Here is a 17,633-nt window from a genome sequence, read left to right as displayed (position 1 = left end):
ATACAGATAGCCTACATCAAAATTGTACTTCAGTACAGTACTTGAGTAAATGCACGCTACTTAGTTAGTTTCCACCTCTGCTCAACTTGTTTGAGTTGTATTTTTATTTTCTGCCTCTTTGGTAAATGCTTATTGTCTCGAAGTTTCAAGTGGCTCATTTTAAGTGTCATTAATTCGAAAACGCCTACCAGTGTCTTTATGTGAGTCAGGACATCCTGTACCACTCTGAACTGTAATGCTGCCTTCGTGTGCTCCGCGTATGCCTGGGCTTCTCCGGCCAGAAATGGAATGTAGATGGTGCATAGTAACTTTTGATCATTAGACCAAAATGCTTTTAATCACAACGCGGTGACATACCTTGCTAACACCTTTCATTGTATAAATAATACCTGACAGCTGCAATTATTTAATATGGAAAGTCCGACTTTTTGTACTTAATTCAGTATGTACAGCATTGCCTGAATGCAGCACAGAAAAGAGGAGTGGGCGCGTGAGAGTGTTTGAAGTGACGTCATGGCACGGTGCCCCGTCCATGTTTGGCGCAGATGAAGTTTGTGTAATCTCGACAAACTGTTGGCGCGGGTGACAAGTAGAGCTAACGCTAATTGTTTGCTCATAAATTCATTTCGTTTTAGGTCTTATCCTGTCAGCGTAAAATTATCCAAGGTGTCCTTGCTTAATTTGCCATCATTATTTAGTTAACATTATCTTAAAAATCTGAAAGACCAGAGCGGGTGGTTCTGGATTTTTGACTCACTCAGAATTGACGGCTAATTAAAGGTTGTGAGTTGTGCAGTTATCCAACAGCCCCACTAAAGTTATTCTTGAATGGGCTGCTGAGGGGATTTATCCCCGCAACTGAAAAATAGACTTCTAATTCTTCCGAAAGTGTAGCATCGTCAGTCGTGTGGTCTCGTATGAACCGTGTCGCGGCAGCAGCGAGGGGTCGGGGGCTCCTCAGGCAGACCCGGGCTTCATGATGAGGACGCCCAGAGGAGGACGCCTGTTTCTGGCGACGTGCCTCGGCTCGCTCTTCGTTCTCGTGCTTTACTTTCAGAGCATCACCAAGCCAGGTAAGACCGCGCACACACTGAGCCACAAGAAGAGTCACACTAACCGAATTGTAATATTAGAAGTGCAGCTTTTGTGGAGTGACAGTGCAGTGATATAGAATTATAGAGTCAAACTTTACAGGCACGTGCCGTTTGTAGCACAAACACACACAAGCAAGCGTTTTAACATTAATTATACTTGTGTGAACTCCAAATATCTTATTTGGTGCTATAAATAATAGACACCTCTAAAACGAATGCTCATAACTGCAGTGAAAATGATAAATTGGATTAATGGCGATCACAAAATAGCTTATGGGAATGAAGCATTTTATATATATATATAGAAAACAAATAGAGTGGTGGCCTTACATGCACTTTTTTAAAATCATCCAAGCTTTTAAATGTGCCTGTGTGTTCTTGCAAGCATTGTACATCTTTGGTATACAATAACTGAGACAGTGACACTGACACACCTGCGTGTGTGTACATACATTAATGTTCATTCGTGAAACAGATGCATATGCATGGACATAATGAAACTAAGTATGAATAAGCCCACTGTGAACGGTGGAATGTTTTGAAAGCCCCCCTCAGTGACCCCATGCATTCCTCGGCTGTAACCCTGCTCTCCTCTTCTTACCTCTGCACTCCTTTCCTCTCCCTTTGTTTCCTGGGCTGAGCTCTTTCTGGATGTTGACAGACAATGGACTGTAGTCTTAAAGGGAGAGAAGTCAGAGCTCAGCAAGAAAGACAGGTAGAGGTATTTGATTTGCACACACCATGCATGCTGAAGCAAAGTAGCACATGGTAGAGGAAAGGGTGGAAAAGCATTTAACTATAAAGGTGTTTTGCATGTAGTTTTAAACAAGAGAAGGAGGAGAACAATGTTGAAGGGGTGAAGGCAGTGCCCAGAGGAGTTTGATTAATAAAGGTGGAAATGTGTTCCTGTGAAATGTGCACGGTGTGACCTGGATGATGTTTCACAGCTGTGGTGAAACATGTCATGGTACATACTGAATCATATGTCATTATATGAAAGATAATTAAGAATGCCCATGATGACAACAGTGCTAATCCAAAATTGTGTGTGTGTGTGTGTGTGTGTGTACACATGCTAGACCACCACACCACAGCTGTCAGTGGCTGGCAAACAAACCACATGTTGTTAAACCTGCAAGCCTCCCTGAACCTTCTACAGTCATGGCCAAAGATATTAGCACCCCCTGCATTTCTCTCAGATAACACACCACTTCTCCGAGAAAATTGTTGCAATCACAAAGTCTTTGGTATTCTCATGTTTATTTCTTTTGTTTACATTGGAACAACACAAAAAAGCAAAAAGCCAAATCTGATCCATTCCACACAGAACTCCAAAAACAGACTGGACAGAATTATTGACACCCTCAACTTAATATTTGGTAGCACACCCTGTTGTGGAAACCACAACCCTTTAGACAAAATAACTGAAATCAGTTGCTTCCTGTAAGCATCAGTGAGTTTCTTCCACCTCTCTACTGAAAGGTCTTCTTTTGCCAACTGCTCCAGGTCTGTCAGATCTGAAGGGTTCCTTCTGCCAGCTGCTGTTCTGAGATCTCTTCATAGCTCATTGTCTGAAACCATTTCTGGTGTTTTCTGAAGTCTGCTTTGGGTCATTGTTCTGCTGTAATACCAATGACCTCTGATGGAGACCCAACATTCTGACACTGGGTCCTGCATTGTGTCCCAGAATTCATTGGTAGTCTTCAGTTGTCACAATGCTACATACAGTCAAGACATCTAATGTCTGAAACAACAGATCAACCCCAAAACATCAGTGAACCTCCACCGTGTTTGACTGTAGGGACCGTGTTCTTTTCTTTGAAGGCCTTGTTTTGTTTTGTGAAAACCGTAGAATAATGTGCTCGACCGAAAACCTCTATATTAGTCTCATCTGTCCACAGAACCTTCTCCCAGAAGGACTGTGGCTTCCTCATGTAAGGTTGGTCAAACTCCAGTCTGGCTTTTTTATGTTTCTGTGAGGGGCCCCCCCCCGGTGGTCCCCTGCCATAGCGTCCCCTGTCATTCAGATAGTGACGATAGTGCGAGCTGAAACTGTTGCACCCTGTGCCTGCAGGTCAGCTTGAACTTGTCTGGAAGCTGATCGAGGTTCTTTATCTACCATTCAAACAATCCTTTGTTGCAGTCTGTCATCTATCTTTTGCTTTTGTCCACCTCCAGGGAGATTAGCTACAGGCCCATGGCCTGTAAACGGTGTACACAGGAACAGCCAGATCTCTGGAGATGGACTCGTAGCCTTGAGATTGTCCATGTTTTTCCATGTGTGGTTCTCAAATCCTCAGACAATTCTTTGTTCTTCTTTCTTTTCTCCATGCTCAGTATGGTCCACACCACACAAAGGTTGAGTCAACCTTTCTCCATTTTAAATGGATGCAAGGGTGATTTCTGTATGGCCAACACCTGTTGATTGCTACAGGTGAAGTTTCATTGCAAATTAAAGAAGGATCACATACTTGAAATGCAACTATATCTGATGATTTTGGAAAGGTATCAGTAATTCTGTCCAGTCCATGTTTGGAGTCCTGTGTGGAATGTGTCAGATTTGGCTTTTTTGTGTTGTTCCAGTGCAAACAAAAGAAATAAACATGGGAATACCAAAGACTTTGTGATTGCAACAGTTTTATGGAGAAGTGGTGTATTATCTGAGAGAAATGCGGGGGAGCGGGGGCGGCAATATTTTGGACCATGATTGTAGATGTATGCAATCTATTCTTAATACCTGACCTGTTTGGACTGGTCTGCTTTATAGCTCCACCAGTAGCTGTGTAAGCCACATTAAAAGCATTCTGGAGCCATATTAGAGAGGACTAATTCACAGGATGTCAACAAAGCACATGGTTTCCTTAATTACTGTTTATCTAGTGTTACTGCATTTGAAACTGAACACCAGGTTTTTGTTTACTTCTGTATTATTACGTTGTTTCCTTTCCTTTCATTTCTCTTCTCTGAATTCTTGCTTCTCTGACTGAAGCACAGTGTATTCAAAAGAATAGACAAGATAAGGAACCAGCCAATAGTCTTTAACTAAATGAATCTGTGACACTGTCAGGTATAAGGAAAGATATTTTGTGTAGAACATCTCCCTTATCTACACAGACATCAGCAAAAGATTATGAAAATGAGGCCTTTTGATTTTAATACAACACCTGATAACATGGATTCACCACTGTTTAAAGGACAGGATCTCCACTGCCACATTTTATGTAGACCCAGTGGAAATATCGTCACTGTGACGTGATATCTTTCCCCAAACTGGATGATTATTCAAAATGAATAAGAGAGTCGAGAATAAGTTTGAAACAGCTTTGATCAGACGGTATGATTTAGTGTGGTGCAGGTACTGGAGAAATATAAACCGGTATATAGAGGATGATTTATGTGAGTTTTCTTCTGACAATGTTACCTGGAGAGAGGAAGGCGCTCAGTTGAGATTAGAGAAGGGGAAAAACAGTGCTGATGATGAATTTAACTCAGTGGTTGGCATTATATTACTGTGGTACTGCAGTAATAGTCCGATTCTTGTGAACTACAGAATACATATGCATACTCCTACACATGTGACTAGCTGTGAGATCTGCTAGTCACTATGATGGTCTCTCCTCAGGGTTGTATTGTGTCCTTTTTATATATTTTTGATGATACAGTTTAACTTAGCCTTTCAGCTAAGAGAGACAAGACGTGGTCATGTACTGGAGGAGTTTGCCCAGTGGTGCACAAACTCTTATTTAGCCCTCAACACTAACAAATCAAAAGAGAATGATGAAATAGATTTCTGACAAAAGTGCTGGCATTGCTGTCGTCAGAACAGCTGTTCGTCTCCCAGCAAGACAGTGACCAGACAAATGGGCTGTGGGGATTATGCTTTGTTAAATGCACCAGAGAGAAGAAACTTGGAAAGTGGTGAAAATAGGGGGTTCTGAGGTGATGCATGTCTCACACACACTTCTGAGTCAGTACGAACTGACACATTTGATAGTGGAGTTCTGTCTGTTGCGTAAGAAGGGCAAGTAACACTTGTAAACACTTTTTTTGAGAATTGGCCTTCACCTGTAGCAGCCAAGAAAAACACACAGATAAAGTCAACTCTCCCATCAGAAACAAGTCATGGGTATGGAAGTATTCTGGATTAAAAAGGACACACACAACAGTAAGTGTGAATGTTATGTTTTATTATTATTTTTTAAGTATTGGCAGACGTCGGATCGCTGGCAGAGAATTGATTTAGGATTGTATTGTGATGAGAGTGGAGATTTACACCCTTACTGCGCACACTGATGGCTAAATAAGTTATTTAGCTTAATAACTAAATAAACAAGAAGTGCTTTAAATATACTGAAGCTCAGTTACAGGTGTATGATGCTGATAAACTTCATGAATTATAAAACACACTTCAAAGTTACTCATCACCAGTGCAGTTTACGTTGTATGGTGAATCTGTCCAAGTGGCGTGTACCAGAACCACTGGTCAACCAGCATACCACATGTAGCATTGTTATTAAATTCAAATGGATGTGTTCTGCTGTCAAGCTGCATATCAGAGTGGTTGATAAAAAAAAATTGGTAGATTATGAAGTCTCAGGTTACTGCTGTGTATTGAAACTACTTCATAAACCAGCGATGACTTTAGCCATATTAGAAGCTTTTTTGTTTGTAGGATTCAGGCTTATTAGAGTGAAATAGGACAACATGTCAGTTAGTGAAGGATGGGTCAGTGTCTTTTTTGGGGGGGAATGTGAAAATATTTTTAACATAATGCTTTAATTTTGCTGACATGTACTATTTCCACTCATCGTCATTTGAACCAAAGTAGCAACAAATGCCCACTTTTTTCCCCCTCAGACTCTCATGTGGTTGCATTGACTCAGCAGTGCTGTGACACACTGTCATTGCGTCTGTCATTTGATTGTATGTACATTATTATGCCAAGTAACCTCACTCTGTGGGGAAGGGCAGTACACAGTGTGTGCACGTCGACATTTAGCAGAAAAGTTTTAGTTCACACTTGTACCAACAGTGCAAATACATAAATAATAAGACAAGATTGAGAATGAAATGAAATTATAAAGTAAATTAATCAAGGATCAACTCCTGCCCAGAGCAGCTGAACATCTGCATTACTTGTTTAGTAGTATGACAGCATGTGGAAAAGATGAGAATTTAGTTCTGTTTTTAGTAAATCTGGGCAGACAGTATTGTCACCCAGATGGCAACACTCACAGAGATAATCTTCTGTCAATATGTGAAACAAATTCTGAAGGTATTTCCCAAATATTCATAGACTCTTCTAGTGATAAAGAGTTAAAAAATAATCCAGTCCAGTTTGGGAAAATTATACATTTAATCAGTTTCTCTGCTATGTCCAGTTTTCTCATCTAAACAAAGATGGTGACAGGAAATCTTTGTCATCACTCTGGCTTTGTGTGAAAGCAGCTTCACCATCACAAAAAGTGAGAGAGAGATGATGTCATTTCCCGTCCCTGTCTTTACTTGACTGAAAAGAAGTTGTTTTACCTAAGAAACTGACAAATTATATTTTTCCTGGACTGGATGATATTTTTCATTCTGCATCATTAGAAGAGTGTATGAAGATTCAGAACATGCCTTCAGAATTTAGCTGAGTGTATGTAATGTGTGAGTCACAAGTTGGGGTGATGTGGTTTTGAGTTAATCAACCCTTACAGTCAGCACTTGTTAGTCAACGCTTGTTAACCGACCATTAACTGTTAACTGACAAGATTAAAATGATAGGCTATTTAGAATGGATGGGCATCTGTCACCCATTAAAAAATGCTTTCTTCTATAAGGGGTTTATTTTTACATGTGCAAATATGGTATACACAACAACAGAACGTGAACACAGTAGAACGCACATCATCACGTCTGTGGTTTGCTCCTGGTAAAACTTCAGAACCATGAACATATCCACTGTTCATGGTGCTGTTGGCTCTACATTCACCCTCCCCAACATTTCCACTTCACTTGCTAGGGGTCTGTAAATGACTTCATATACTAGGTAGTAGGAAAACTCCTTTCTCTCTTTCCCAGCGGCGGGAAACTATAGTGAATAGTCTGATTAAAAATCCTGCTCTTGTGTCTTCCCCACACCTAAAGTTACTGCACGCACTATAGTCTTTGTGAAGTTGTGTATTTTCACACAAACACACTTGTTCACCCTCGTACATGCCCGTTCATAAACATGCACAGTGGAATCCAGTAAATGGACACAGCAGTGCTATTTTATGCACTTGTCATGTGACGTTGACGTACGTAAGTGCTGTTGTTGTAGAACAAACAATGTTGTAATGCCTTTTAGGATCCCCTCAGTACTGGCAGCTTTTTACAGCATGCTGTACACCACATGCTACACCTGCTGGCTGTTTGTTCTGCTTCACTTTGTGGGGTGTATGAGATGTCTTTGAAACTGAGCAGTTTTTAAAAAGGGGAAATCTGATAGTCAGAGGTCATACTAGAATTTTTTGTCTGCCATTTTGACTGGCCGGGTCATAAAAATTCCATCATAATTTATTATTGGCTGTCAGTTTAATGTTCATTGTTTAATGACAGGGCATTTAATTTTCATTTATTTTCATTTCATTTTTTAATAATTAGTACATGAAGCAAGCTTATGTGCAGCGACTTTTCTCTCCCATAGTGGTCAAAGATGTGCCCCTTGGCCTCCAGTCTATAGTTTGTCCACACACCATCTGCTCCCAGATAGGGTCTCAATTGTCCTTCATCCATTGCATCAGTTCCTCCCTTTCACCTTGTTTATCAATGCCATATTAATTATTGGGCTTTTTAGTAGCCTTTAAGTTGAAATAAATTGCCCTCTGTTTTCATATCTGTTAAAATGACGATTTTTCTATCTTTATTAAAAAAAATATCTGTCAATGATGGAAAATATTTGGTTAACGTAGCCTCTGCCTATGGCAGTTGATTCATAGCTGGAGGCTTGTGTGATGTCTGTGCTTCACTTTCTGTTATCACGGTGCATCTGATTTGATCTTGTTCAGTTATAAACCAGTAGAGCCGGTAGTGATTGTCATGTTTTCTGTTGAAGGTTAGCAGTGATCCGTTTATAGCACCCTATAACTTTCATTGCTTGAGAGCCTTTTAACAGCCTTTCACATAGGCCTTCCTGAAATAAAGCTAATTTCTGACCAGTTATACAGTATGGCAGTCCTTTACCTCCAGATGTAGGCACAGCTGGGTTGACTAAGTTAGTACAGACACTAGCATGAGGTACTGTATACACAAGATGCTACATGCTACAAATGCTGCAATTTTTGTTTGCACCACTGTGTGCATGTTGTAGACCACTGTGCATGTAAATATGACTGGCACAGAATCAGATATGACAGAGTGATCAGCCGGTCACTGGTCATAGCCAGTCAAGGTGAAAACCGGCCAGTTCAATTTCTAGCAGATTGATTGGTGCATCTTTAATTTATACAATTGTAAATAATAACCTAACTTGTTAGGGCCTCTCCAGTTAAGGAGAGCCTCGCTACTGGAGCAGACCTTTAGATATACTGTATTTGAGGCCAGTTTGAACTCTGACATAATATTTTTTGAGATCAGAAGGTATGGCTAATGTGATAGTTACTCTAGATATCTGAAAGAGATGTTTCTGCTCCTTTTCAACTCATTTTGAAGAGCAGCGAAAGTGGCAAAAAGGAGGGTAAGAGAGTGCCTGTCCCTCTTCAAAGATTATTCCTGTTTATAAAGTCACTTCCTCTAGTTGGCCTAATAATCTGCAGCTCTTACCATTGATGATGTGACACCTTTAAACCAAACAAGCACTGACTGCTGGTTATTCCTAATGACACTATTGTCTCTTCCAGCCTTCAGTTGTTTCCATTTGTGGCATCCAATTTTGTCTTTCTGTCACTTTCAGTTGTATTGTTGCACAGACTTTCACATTCCTCACTTGAAGCAGATTACATTGTGGTTTTCCCTCAGCTCATGGAAAGTTCAATTACGTGAGCCTCATAAAGATAGGGATTACTTTAAAGTGCAAATAAGTGCAATTTAACCACTTTAAACATGTTATTGATGCTACAGAATCCTCCCTGCTCTTTCTTGTCATCACAAAGGAGAAGAGTTTTGGTTTGTTTTTAAGAGAAGTTGGCCAGTAGAGCAGGACACAGATATGTCTTCTGCCCACACACACACACACACACACACACACACACACACACAGTCAAAACATTTTTGTATACTATTTAACTGTCCGTGGATTAGTTCCAACATAGTTCTGTCTGTTTATAATGAACCAGACCAGTACAGGCTTGATGGAACCTTGTTTAGCTGGGAGTACAACATCAGCACAGCTTCAAGTGCCTAAACCAGACTGACCCAGATCCAACATGGGCCTCTTTGTGTGCCTAGTAACTTCTGCTTTTCAACTGTCAGTGTTGTCACTTCCTGGGGCTGAGGGGAAATGGTGGTTTTCTGGTGTATGTGATAAGGCCGTCGACACAAAATAGATGTGGTTTGTGATGATCAGAGTGGAGCAGCCTCTGAAAGTGTTTTTCCTTTTAACAGAGTAAACACTGACGATGAGAGTACAGGTGAAAGCTTTAAAGGATAAGAACATCATGTTTTATGGTGCCAGTAGACATCATAACCTTTATATACTATTAAGAATTAAACGTTAAGAAAAATGATCAGTAGAGGAAGTTGATCTGGATTTTATGGTTAGGTTTATAGAGTTACAGATCTACAAATCAAGTAGTGTGTCCATGAATATTCAAAACAGAGCAAGACACAAGGACACACTTCTCCCCTCACCAAACACACATTCACACTCATTGATACACTGATACATTTAGAGTTTGTGTCCAGATGTCACACAGTTGGTATCACAAACAGAATGATCTGCATGTAAGACTCAGTCCAGGCACAGCTCAATAATTTATTTATTTTTAACATGTTCACCATCTTATTGTGTGTGCTAATTTCGGACTGAACACATTTCAGCTGAGTCTGATGGGAATGTCGTGTTTTTTTGCAGGTGTTTGGCATGATGATGAGGGTAGGTGAAAAGTCAGAGCATCACTAGAGTCATCAGGATTAATCATTAGGGAACCCACAAAACCACAGCAACATTTTCTGCCCCCCCTCACCTTTGTCAATACTAGTGTAAACTTGGACCTTCAGGTGGAGCTAGAGGAAAATTCAGGGATCATAAAAGAGGATGTACTTCATCTAATGGAAATCGATCCTACAGTTGCTGATTTTACAGACTTGAACCAAGCAGTGGATCGACATTGACATAAGTTATGCTGTTAATATGACAAAAAAAGTTTGTGTCAATACCTTGTGAACCAATACCTTTGAGTCAGTTAATCCTTGGAAATCCCACAAGCACCAAGAGTAGGGTCATGGGGCAATTCTGCAGAAATTGCTCATGCTCAGGAAGTACCCACAACTGAACAACTTCCCTTTTCCCATACATATAAAATGACTGCTGGTATGATTATGCTCCAGATGGGGATGTGAATCCACATTTGACGTACTCTGCTAAGTTCATTTCCCCTGTGTTTTTTCAGGTGCAGCCCCACTGGAACTTAATTTGTTTTTTAAATGTAGTTTTGGATTGATCAACAATGTAATGCAGTCTTTTCAAATTGCAGGCATGAAGATCAAGTAGGATTTATTACACTTCTCAAACTTCAACATGTATAAAGCATCTTCAGTATAGCTCTGTGCTAAAAATGCTACAGAAGAAAATCATTTAGCAAGGGCCTGAGTACAAACACACAGAGACTTTGTGGTGGCATCACAATGTAGTGACAAACCGTTCAGTTTTTAGCTTGTAGCTAATTATTAGCACATTACCTGTACATTACCTTTTAAGGGCACATGCAAAAATATGTTAGATTTATTATATGGTTGTCTTAAACCACTCAATCCTTCTAAGTAAGTTTCAACACTTTACAGTATTTTCAGGTTTTAGAACTTTAAACCGAAGATGATTTAAGTTGACAAATTAGTGTCCTATTTATCCTTTACTCTTCCTTTTTGTGTCGTCCCCAGCTCATACAACTGTGCATGAAATACCTAAATCTTTCCTAAATGTTCATAGTTGAAATGAGACAAACCATTAATATGAGGAGAGCCTCTACAAATATCTCAACCTACTATCCAGCTTCCTGCGGAAGAGTCCTGAGTTTGCGAAGGGTTTAACTGCTTAAGATGTGAATGACAGTGCTGTTGATAGAGCTTAGGCACCTCATTCATTATATTCAGTGGTACCTGGAACTTGGAGTCAGATTTCTGTGCACAATGGGCTGTTGGACCCTCTGTGTTGTCAGTTTGCTGTTCCTGTGTCTTACTTCTCCATTTCATCCCAGCAGCTACACAGTGTAACTTTGTGCTGTACAAAATACTTTATTGTTTATGTTTATCATAAAAAGTATCTAAAAATTGGATAGACTCATGTGTGGACCTTAAATCCATGTGGATTTTGTGTGTCCAGTAAGGCTTTTCAGCATAGTCCAGCAGGACCTAGAAGTTGATCTCTGTGTTCAGATGATGTGGCACAGATTTACCAGAGGAAGCAGAAGCTTTTGATGATTCATGAGAGCTCACGCAGAAAGGAGGGACATGGTGACTGTATCACGGCACTCTGTCTCTTTACTGATTTACATGTTCTACTCTATTTGCTGACTGACTTCCTGTTTTGTTTTAAGAAGCAGAAAAGAAGAAGTAGTCAGGATATTCTGACACACACTGACACAGTTCTTTACATATATATATGTATATATTTCCATGCTATTTGAAGACGGTGCAGCTTCTGCTTTATATGCTTAATGTCAACTCAGCAGAAAGCAAAAGTGGTAGAGACAATCTCTGTCTCCTTCTGCATTCCATACTTACATAACATAACCTGTCACCTTCTTTTTTTATGTGCAACTGATTTGCGTTCCATGATGATGGTATGGATGGTATACCATCTTCCAAGTAGTTTCCCTCATGCTGATATACAAAAAGCATATTCCTTGTCTCTGCAATCTTTCTTTCTAGCTTTATGTAAGCTTTTTTTTTTTTTTTTTAAATAGCCAGGGGCATTGTTTAATCACATGTGCAGATCCCAACACTGACTGGCATGGAGAGAAGGGGGGATGGGAGTCATGGTTGGGGGTGGAAGAAGAAGGCAGATGTGTTTTTTGGAGGATGGACGGGGGAGGAGAGATGATAACAAGGTCTGTGTCCAGATATTTTAACTCCTTCAAACCCGCAGGTCATCATTACAAATACATGTTACTCAGACAAAATGTTTTCAAACCCTCAGGTAATCGGGGATGCATTGTTCAGAAGTTTGGAGCAGTTTGGTTTTGTACCAGTTAATTTCCTGTGGATAAATTAATTTCCTATGCTATGAAAGCTAAATTAAAAAGGGGCAATGAGGAAGAAGAGTTGCAGCTAGATCAGAGAGACTAAAAGAGATAAGAGTTCCAGGAAGAGTTTGAGAGGAACCCATTGAATCTACAGATTTTTTTTTTTTTTTTTTTTTTTTTAAAGCGAGGTCACGTCAAGACAAAGGCAGACTAGAAGGGGGTGGGGGGTGTGGGGTTCTTATCTGTGACCTATGTACGGTCTTATGAAAAAAATGAAGCTAATATAGTTAGACAAATGAGCAGTGACAACATCAACAAAGCACCAGATGTTCATTTGTTGACGTATCAGCTGTAGTAGATTTACTGTGGTGTTTTATCTTAACCTGTGAAACGGTGAGAAATGAACTGGACCATGAGTTTATAAAAATGACACAGAAACCCACTTGTTCTTATTAAATGGTCTTTGTTTGGGTCACGGCTAATCTAGAATAATGTGGGCTTGAATCATTCTCATCATCTCTAACTGCAGAACCTGGTGTGAAGACTGGCAGCAGACCAGTGAAAAGCAGGAGTAGTCCGCTGCAGACCCTCTACCTTGGAGACCAGGTGAGAACAGAAATGCACACACACATAAAAACATCTATTTGTCAATTTCTTAGAAGTTCTTCCAGCTTTGTAATGACTGAGCAATGCAATTTTTGTTGGTTGTCTCCCTATGCATTAGTCTGCAGTTGCATTTTGTGGGTTTGTCAATTTCAAGAGCATTTTTACTTAAAGATACAGTTTGAAATTTTATCTCCAGAACACCTTGAGAGAATTTTTTAAAATTTAGCAAAAGTGTCTACTTGGACTCAAAGATGAACTGATTAGATTTTGATGGTCAAAAGTCAAGGTCCTCACTTCTGGACCATACCTGTGACACAGAAATAAAAACATAACTCAGTTAGCACAGCTTAGCATAAATACTAGAAACGGGGAAACAGCTAGCCTGACTAATTTCAAATACTGTATAATTTACATACCTGCACTTCTACGGCTTATTAATTACAACATTACAGACAGGTGGCACATGAAAAGAAAACCCCCACATAAAGTGTCTCAGTCGGGTGTTGGGCCACCACGTGCCACCAGAACAGGTTCAGCGCTCCTTGGCACTGACTCTCCAAGTCTCTGAACTCTACTGGAGGGATGAACACCATTCCTCCAACAGACATTCCCTGTAGTGACTGTGAAGGCCATAGCGTATGATTCGTATCATTTTTATACTCAAACCTTTTAGTGACCCCTTGTGCCCTATGGATGGGGTCACTGTCATCCTGCAAGAGACCACTAATTTATTCAGGGTTTCTCTTTAGCTTTGTCAGCTTTAATATGGAAAGTGCAAATCAGATATATCCCAACAGTTTTCTCCCTGTGGCACAATCAACAATTTTTTTATATATTACAGTAAACCTAACACGTTTTTTGTAAACTGTTTTAACATACAGATGAAATAAACTTGTCTCAGAAGTATTAAAACTCTTATTCTCTGAGTCTTGCTGTGGACAGACAACTTGCCTGCAGCAGGTTTTAACAGATTGTCTGTTTTTGCTTCTTTCCCCCTCATTTTCTGTTCCTTCCTCATCCACCCTGCATCATCCTCATCACAAGCAGCTGGAGCTATTGGCAGTCCAGAGGTCCCTGCAAGGCCGCAGGGAGCTGATGGAGCAGGCGTGTCTGAGCCACACAAAGAAGCGCAGAGTGCTTTCATCTGAGGATCTCAAACACCTCATTGTGGATGACAAACACAGCCTTATTTACTGCTATGTGCCCAAGGTTGGTCATTATTACATTAAGTGGAAATTCTAGACCAGCAGAGGTTTTTAGAATGTTAGTTTGTCACACGGAGGGGTTGAAAGGGGGTGGAGCTTGGAAGGACGTACATGAGATGAAAGAGACAGGTACTTATCTGTTTTTTAACTATCACCCAGAGTTAGTAATTGTAGTTCTGTCACTGATTTAGCTCACACTTTATATCAAAAATGGCACTCCTCAGAGTTGCTACATAATCTGATCATACAAACACGATACACATATTGGTAGATTCAGCGTGACTTACACTTTGTGACTTATCTCTGATGTCTATGTCACACAGAAATCTTCTTAGAAATGATTGAAAAATCCACTCCTTATACTTTAACTCTTGAATTTATCTGAAAATGATCATGGTTTAAGTTTTCTTCATTATCAAAGTAGATCAGTGACAGTTCACTGTACATCCAAGGATTCTGCATATTTTTAATGGTGCTAGTTTGCCAAAATGTCAACAAATACAGGATAACAAAGTCTGACCAAAGTTGTATCCCATGGCTAACTCACTGACTCCATGGCAACATTTATATGGTTAGTTGACAAGAAGTAGGGGGGTAGGGTGGGAGTGGGGTCTCAGTTTTGTCCTGGGGGCCCCTCAGTGTCAGACAGTTCTAGACACAAAAAATCATGCATCCTGCATAGCAAGCTATTAGAATCTCATTTGACCTTCAGGTAGCCTGCACCAATTGGAAACGTGTCCTCATGGTCCTCACCAGTGGCGGCCACTACACTGACCCCCTTGCCATCCCCGCCCACGAGGCACACATAGCAGGTAATCTCCGCACACTCTCAGAGTTCTCTGTCCCTGAGATTAACCACCGCCTTCGCACTTACCTCAAGTTCATCTTTGTGCGGGAGCCCTTTGAGCGCCTGGTGTCGGCCTACCGGAACAAGTTCACCCGTAGCTACAATACTGCTTTCCACAAGCGCTATGGAACAAAGATCATTCGCAGGTACCGGCCCAACCCAGAGCCCGAAGCACTGAGAAAAGGAAATGATGTTTCTTTCCATGAGTTTGTCCAGTATCTCGTGGACCCTCTGACCCGCCGGGAGGAACCTTTCAACGAGCACTGGGAGCAGGTGCACTCCCTCTGCCACCCTTGTCTGATCCACTATGATGTAGTGGGGAAGTATGAGACCCTGGAGCCAGATGCTCAGGCTGTGCTCCACTTAGCTGGAGTGGAGGGGACACTTCAGTTTCCAACATCTGGTAAGAGCACTCGGACTGATGGCAACATGGCAGCAAGCTTCTTTAAGCACATCAGTCCTTTCTACCAGAAGAAGCTCTTCAACCTGTATAGAATGGACTTCCTGCTCTTTAACTACTCCACACCAGAGTATCTCAGGACTTGATGAGAAGCCAAGAAAAGAGGATGGAGTGCCTTGGATGGATCAGCTGTGATACTTTTGCTTTCACATCCTATTCAGACTTTTTCAACAATGATAATTTTGCACTTTTTTGCTGGCATGGACTTTGTTTATCCCTGCGATAGGTGGTTCATCACAGGCACAGATTTGTCACTACTGCTCTCTGACAGAAATGAATGACTGTTGGAAAGAACTTGATTTTCTGGTTTTGTTGAATGGAACTTTATAAATGGAACCAAATTTATTCCTGAGAAGGAAAAGAGAGGGTGTTTATGCTGTAGTCTTTCAAGTGTCTGTAATATTAGTTTGTTTTCAAGGTGAAAACAGTATATTGTTTTCACGTTTAGCAGAGCAGAATGCAAATGGGTTGTTCCCAAAATGTGGCTGAAAATGCAGGTGATGTCACAAACAGGTCCTTTCTGTTGGGCCTTTAGTTTCATTTAGAATACAGTATTTATTTTTCGTTCATCTGATTTCTTACTTACACATTACTTCGTCAAATGAGCAAAGCTTTCTTCAACGTTTAGCTTTGTCTGTTAGGTGTGGTTGTTGTGTTGGCGTCATATACCTTACCAGCGTTCTGCATTGCTCACTACAGTAAATGGTAAACTTTCCCATGGCTTTCTTTTTTTTTTGTCAAGAACTGATGAGCCAAAAATCTGTCGTACTTCAGAGGAGCAGGTTCTCCTCAGGCAAGTAAATGTGCTGACTGTGAAATTGAATACAGGATTATTTCAAACCTACCGTTCAATATCTCTGGAAGGCCTTTATTTATGTGTCGGAGCATAAAGTATTTATTGTAAAGTAGCAAGGATTTGGGCCCATAATTTTGTGAAAATGAATTTTATATGAAAGAATGAGGGGGTTTCTCCTTTCTGAATGAATACTTAATTGTGCAGGAAAGTTAGTTGCTGTTTTTGCTTTTGCACAGAAACCAAATAGAGCAACTCTAAAGTTATTATATCACACTCATCTTTACTTTTCTGATCTGACCCTAGCTCAAAACAACATTCAGGGCTAGTAGTTACCTTCCTTGTCACAGTGCTGGTTGACACTATTTTGCACATGTAATTTCAAGGATTCTTAATTCTAGTAAAAGCTTGTAATCTCTCCTGCTGTGAGCAGCTAGGCTGAACAAACAACCACATGACTGTAGTCAGGGCAGGGCACTACCCCTGTTCAGAGCTCTCCTTGTTAGGGTGAACGCAGGCACATGAGGGATTAATCAATCCACAGTCATCTCCACTGCAGGGCCTTGTTCAGGAAATGTAGGAAAATGTGTATGAATATACTGTACTGCAGAAACATCAGTGGAAACAAATGTCCTTACACAGTTTAAAACATTTAAAGGGAATCTCCACCAATTTTTACAGTAGTATCTGTTTACAGGTGTTGGATAAAAAAAATTAAAAAAACATCAGTGGGGTGAAGCTGTTTTCATGTATTGACCTTGCACTCATTACATGATTCAGTCCAGTACCATTTGTGATGCCTAGAGGTGCTGTAGGCTTGTTGTATTTGATCCCATTCATGTGTGCAGGGTGCCAACAGAAAGTCGGCTGGATCAGTACTAGTGCGCATGCTGTGTGAGCCCTTAAGATACAGAAGACTGTGGAACATCCAGGCATGTATTTTGGTCAGAATCTGGAAACCTAAAAAACAAATTGGAGTGTGCACCACTGAACAACTTTCGTAGGCATGACCTTGGCGCCATCTGGTAATATTGTAATACATCCATGCTTTTGTCAGTCAAGGCTATGTTAGCTGCTACCAACACAAAATACCCGACTCTCTGAATACCTACCTAAATCTGTGGTCTTGTTGCATTGTGGGTAATGTATGTGCCAAGTTTTCAGAGGAATAAATGGAATTAAAAAGATGATATCTCTGGTTCTGTTTTTTGTTTTTAAACTGTTGTAGAAGTGAAATTCCAAATCAGTGGAGTACTATTATTTAG

At 40.5% G+C, this 17,633-nt stretch overlaps 1 protein-coding gene across 2 annotated transcripts; it reads left to right on the top strand.

Moving 5' to 3' along the window:
• Positions 1 to 471: 471 nt before the first annotated feature.
• Positions 472 to 17,091, top strand: LOC109967128 (carbohydrate sulfotransferase 11-like). 2 transcript variants are annotated; one of them, XM_020612483.1, is made up of 4 exons: positions 472 to 1,073; positions 12,987 to 13,063; positions 14,111 to 14,272; positions 14,981 to 17,091. In XM_020612483.1, the coding sequence occupies exons 1-4, from the start codon at positions 977 to 979 to the stop codon at positions 15,659 to 15,661; spliced, it is 1,017 nt and encodes a 338-aa protein (XP_020468139.1). In that variant the 5' UTR covers positions 472 to 976; the 3' UTR covers positions 15,662 to 17,091. The 2 variants fall into 2 exon arrangements, with proteins under 2 accessions (XP_020468139.1, XP_020468138.1); XM_020612482.1 differs by having other exon boundaries at positions 14,108 to 14,272.
• The last annotated feature ends 542 nt before the right edge of the window (positions 17,092 to 17,633 follow it).

Source organism: Monopterus albus, unplaced genomic scaffold (genome assembly GCF_001952655.1).
Source record: "Monopterus albus unplaced genomic scaffold, M_albus_1.0 scaffold126.1, whole genome shotgun sequence".
Taxonomy (NCBI): Eukaryota; Metazoa; Chordata; class Actinopteri; order Synbranchiformes; family Synbranchidae; genus Monopterus; species Monopterus albus.
Note: the sequence above shows the minus strand (reverse complement) of the source record. Positions and strands in the feature narration are given on the sequence as shown.

What these genes read in the sequence shown, in the direction of transcription:
- LOC109967128 (XM_020612482.1), top strand. Translation starts at nt 977, where the DNA reads ATGATGAGGACGCCCAGAGGAGGACGCCTGTTTCTGGCGACGTGCCTC. An exon ending in TCAGAGCATCACCAAGCCAG is followed by an intron (nt 1,074 to 12,986) that starts GTAAGACCGCGC and finishes CTCTAACTGCAG; the next exon opens with AACCTGGTGTGAAGACTGGC. An exon ending in CCCTCTACCTTGGAGACCAG is followed by an intron (nt 13,064 to 14,107) that starts GTGAGAACAGAA and finishes CCTCATCACAAG; the next exon opens with CAGCTGGAGCTATTGGCAGT.